At 43.1% G+C, this 5052-nt stretch overlaps 1 protein-coding gene across 1 annotated transcript in view; it reads right to left on the reverse strand.

Moving 5' to 3' along the window:
* Window positions 1-372: 372 nt before the first annotated feature.
* The window catches only part of BRCC3 (BRCA1/BRCA2-containing complex, subunit 3), a 5366-nt gene continuing 686 nt past the window's right edge, over window positions 373-5052 (reverse strand). Inside the window, exons 3-8 of the mRNA XM_009880694.1 lie at window positions 4687-4774; window positions 3713-3801; window positions 3031-3086; window positions 2309-2440; window positions 1709-1752; window positions 373-755 (exon numbers count right to left, since the gene is read on the reverse strand). Of these exons, the coding sequence (XP_009878996.1) occupies window positions 604-755; window positions 1709-1752; window positions 2309-2440; window positions 3031-3086; window positions 3713-3801; window positions 4687-4774 (561 nt within the window). The 3' untranslated portion in view covers window positions 373-603. The remainder of the gene's footprint in view (window positions 756-1708; window positions 1753-2308; window positions 2441-3030; window positions 3087-3712; window positions 3802-4686; window positions 4775-5052) is intronic.

The following is a 5052-nucleotide window of genomic DNA, read 5'->3' on the forward strand; positions in this document are numbered from 1 at the left end:
AGCTCTGGCTTTGGAATTCTTTATTTGGTTTGAAGTATGCTGAACACAGATCCTATGTCAAAGTTCTTCCAGTCTCTTCCCAAGCTTCCCTCCCACCTCTTACCTGCCTGGGTGGACAACCAGTAATCCAGAACATTACTAGATATAAGATCACGGTCAACTGAAGCTACTAAAAGAAGGCAGAAGTTGGCAGCATCAGATATGACTGCAGGGACACACTTTTCCCCTCTAACCCTCCCATTCTAGGCTCCTGGAATACACATAAAGCACTAAGACTTCTGTCAAAATATAGGGGAAGGAGAAACAGCATGTTCTCTTGGTGTGTGCCCTCCAGAACTGAAGTCTCTTCAGGTGCTGCCCAACCCCACCACTGAGCTAGAATTGCACTGCATCATGTAGCACCTGGAGAGATACCTCTGCTTTCCATCAACCTGGGGCAGATAAAGCCCTTATCCTGTAGAAGTGCTCTTTGCTGCATGGGGCAAGAGAAGAGGCACGGCTAGCATTTTCACTGTAAGGCAGTGTAGGGCCACTCTTCAGCCAGGAGTAGGTCTTGTAGAGTTTTTTCCATGTCTCTTTTCCGAGGGGTCTGCATTTCCTCCTTCACTCTAAAGCAGCTAGTTCCTCCAGGAGCTGCTCTTTCTCCCGCTGCAGCTCCTGCACCCGCTGTTTGTTCTGCTCTAGTCTGTCCTCCAGCCACTGAAGGAGTGGCCCGCTGATGGCAGACATCTGGCTGCAGAGGTTCTTTGTGAACACTGGAAAGAGCAAGAACATATCACACCAGCGCAAACACACAAAAGACTCTGTGTGCTACAACAACCCCAAAGCCAAGAGCATTAGAGACATCCAAGGAAACTCTCCAACATCCTGGCCAAACAGACATCCCCACAGGAAAGTCAGAATCAGCAGCTTGCTAAACAGGGAAACCAGCAACTTCAATCTGACCTTTAGACACCCAGGGGAGGGACAACAGACCTACAACAGAAATCTGGAAATTTGCATACAAGTCAGTCATCCCTGATGCTAATTAATTTCTAAATTCAGAAGCAAAGAATGCCTCATTTATTGAACAGGTGAGAATGGACAATGGGGTATTCATCTTGGAACAGAAGAAGCGTGATTAGGATTTACCCTGTCTCGCTGGCAAAAGCAAAGATGTCATATGCACATAACATACAGGAAGTGTCAGGAGATGCAAGCATGCATATAGATCAGACACTGCTTTAGGACTCAAGAAATCCAAAATCCTCTTGCTGTTCTAACAACAACAACAAAAAACAACCAACCCCCTCCCCCAAAACCCAAAGTCTGTTGTAATTTTAACCAACTGTACAGAGGTCGAAGGATGCAACAGCATTCTTAAACCCCAGGATAAGGTTATTTTACAGCCCTTGATGTGTTCCTTTAAAGTGTTTGGTTACAATTCTGTTCCTCCACTACACTTTGTGTAACAAGATAACAGTCTCAGGGAAATCTCTGGGTTACACAGTGTTTGTGATTGGAAATGAACTGTATGACAAAGAAAAAGACAAACTTTGGGCTTTTATAGTTATTTACAAGTGTCTTTCATGGCAAAGGGAGGACTGTTACACAGCTGTGGTCTACTGTCCCCCAAAATTAGAGCCAAACCAACCCCTGCTCAATGCTCTACTGTTTTAACTCTGGAAGAAGCATCCTGGATTCCTGCATGCAAAAAAGGAAGCCTTACCTGAGCCATTATGAATCTTGGTTACGGAGTCTAGATGGGTGAGGCTAAGAGAATGAACACGATGCAGGTTAGTAACAAGACAGCAGCGAACTGCATATTAGGCAAACCCAGGCTACAGAACCAGCTACCGACAAGTCACTGACACTGCAGATACATCTAAACCTCTTCACTTGTTGAAGCCCTGTACATTCACAAGGATAACAGAGAGCTTACATCATAGAAATATCAGTGTTAAGCACCAGAGGCAGGGAAAAAAAAAAAAAGCTGATATTTAATTTAATTTTTCAGATTACTTCTCAGCGCTCTTATCCTGGTTAAACACTAATTACTGTCACACACAGACACATCACTGTGCCACCATTAGCTAACACACACTCTAGCTCCTTTTTTGTTGCAAGAAAGGAGCAGTTATGCACAAGACTGAGAGAACTTGAACTCCTTAGCGTAAAGGTATTCAACCAGCTCTCCTACAAAGGCCCATGAGCTGCTAATGCTTCTTATTTTCTATACCCTTGCTAAGGTTATGGTACTTTAAATACTGCTAATGTTCTACTGTTGCTAAGACAGTCTTGGAGAGGGGTGCAGCCCCGGTGTTGTTACCTGTGAATTCTTCTGTAGGCATCTTGCTCTTCTTGGCAAAGGATCTTGGGCAGCTCTACAGCTGATTCCAGACACACTTTCCCAATGGTTTCATGGGGTACAACATGAATAGGAATTTCAATCCTTTCATATCTAAAAGGGTATCAGATATGATTAACTTCAAAGCAGCAGAGAAAGAAAAACGACTTCTACAAACCTGCAGTCTGTCTAACGCATGCCACGGCTGTAGGTTTACTTTTGGGAACACATGCCTGAGTTGACAGCCAAATGGAGGCCTTTTATAGCCACACGCTTGTCTTAAATTTTAATGGTAAACTGCTAAAGCAACTAGATGGCCTATACTGACAATATGATGCACAGCGTGTGTGCAGTTGGTGGGGACTCTACACTATGCAAGCTTGAAGCCTCAACCTCTACAGTTGCAAGCAAAAGGGTGAGACTTCCACACAATGGATTACAGCACAAATTCATGCCCAGACTACAGGGTCCTACACCAAATCTTAACCTACTGAATTATCTAGGCTAAATTAATCAGTCCTAATCCTTAGATTCTCTTCAAGCAGCCTGCATTAGCAGAAGTAAGGAGATCTTGTTCAGGCATCTCTATACAATATTCGCTCCTCATGATGAGCCTAGAAGCCATTTATTTGAGACAACCCAGAAAGGAGAGAGAAGATGAAATACAACTCATGGTGGACATAATATTCTTCTCCTGTACTCACTCTGAGCTCTTCTGAGCCTGAATGGACTGGAAACAGGTGTAGAGAATCCTGCCTGTCTAAGAGAGACAGCAGAAAGTCAGATTCCAAGAGCAAAAAATCATCTAAAACCCACACATTCCTTTAGGAAACAGAATATGCTTTCAAATAGCATTTTAACAGGTTGTAGAGGTACATACCTTTTGCTTTGACTGATATGCAGGAACTGATTACAAGCAGATACTGACATACCCATTAACTATAAAAAAGTCTTAATATCTACCTGGAAAACCTACACAAGACACACCACCATTGGCTTATCTCATACTATAGCAGCATCTCCTAAAGAGGCTAAAAGCACAAAGGTGCAATAAGCTATATCTGCTGGACGGAACAGCTGAAGGGCACTCACACATTTCAACACACACACATACCGCAGCCATCTAATGCAGTCCCAAAACCCTAGTACCAGCCCAGGTCTGCTGGCTGGAGAGCCAGGCTGTGGCTCAGCACAGAGTAATTAATAACTCATTCTTTTGTCATTCGGAGTATGATCCAAACATCACCATTCAAGTTGTGCTTTGACTGTGCTCCAAGCAGAGCTCCGCCCTTCTTGCAGGCAGCATCCAAGGATTCCAGCTTTGCCCTGGAGCTGATGTTTCTCATGAGCACTTGGAGGGTTTATTGCCATTTTTAAGTTGCCTACCTTTGTGTTTTTGTCCTCAATGAAGCAGGAAAAGATAAGCCCTACAAAACCTTGGTCCATCATCTGATACATAGCTTGTGTACGGACATCTGCAGACAAAGAAATAAGAGAATGAGAACTGCACTGGTTACCTGAAGGACTAGAAAAAGATTTGCCACCTTTTGAAGAGTGACCTGGAATTTGGTAACATCACAAGCTTTATTTTAAAGTACTTACCCCAGGTGACTAAGTTAAAAAAAAAATCCAATTTAAAAGGTAATTAAATAGCAAATCTTAAAAATAAAAGATGAGTTAACAAACCCAGAAATTATCTTAGCATCAGCCTGGTGCCACACATCACTATAGAGCCATAATGTCCAACATGTATAATATACTCATGCGCTTCTTACAAAAAAGTTTTCGTTTTTGCATTAACACTCACAGGTGTAAAAAATCATCACAGCAGGCTTCCAGGCATCACAGATTCTCACAGCTTTTTTTTTTTTTTTTTCAGAAAAGGGAGGGAAAAGAGTATTTGGATAAAACCCAGAGATCCCATGAATAAAAAACCCTCCTGTTAGACATGGGAGTCTACAGTTCAAGTTCCTGAGCTTGATCAGTGAGAACCTCTCTCTACCACATTCAGCTTGGGGTTCCGGCATCCCACGTTTTTCCAGGTTTTTTTTTTTTTTTTTTTTTTTTAACTATTTCCCACATTCTAGGTCTAGTTTTCCTGTCTGGAAGAATAGCAGTACTAGTAGCAGCTGATCTGTGACTACTGAGTCACGTACAGTTTGAGCACCTGGAGCACACAGACAGGAATGGGGCTATACTGGCAGAGGTTCCTGACGCCCACCCAGACAATCTACTAGAGGATGTCTGAGAAACCAAATTTCAATAGTTGTGATGTTTAGCTCTAAAAATCCAGTAAATTGAGTAATACGATTAGCAAGCTGTGACTTTTCACACAGAACCTAGACCAAGACTGCTCTTACCGACATGTGATGGCCAGACAGTAATATGAGGATGAGAGTGATACCAGCCCACAACTCTCATGGGCCGTCCTGTCATTTCAGCCAACCTGTGTGTGAGTCAAGGTGCTTTTGAAACCAATAGAGCAAATAGAAGAAGTTTTTTGTACACGGAAAACCAACAGATTTTCAAAGAGTTCCTCATCAGTTAACAGAATTCCAGATCCCTTTAGAGGGGTGACAAGACACACGGCAGGAAGCTGATGGAAGCCTCTTCCCCAGCACCACCAGGATGTCACTGCTGCAGAAGCAAACTGGATTTTGTTTGCACGTGGCAGTAAGTGACATGGCAGCAAGCTGTCCAAAACAGCATCTTTGAGTGTATGTAGG

This window comes from Charadrius vociferus, unplaced genomic scaffold, assembly GCF_000708025.1.
Source record: "Charadrius vociferus isolate BGI_N301 unplaced genomic scaffold, ASM70802v2 scaffold473, whole genome shotgun sequence".
NCBI lineage: Eukaryota > Metazoa > Chordata > Aves > Charadriiformes > Charadriidae > Charadrius > Charadrius vociferus.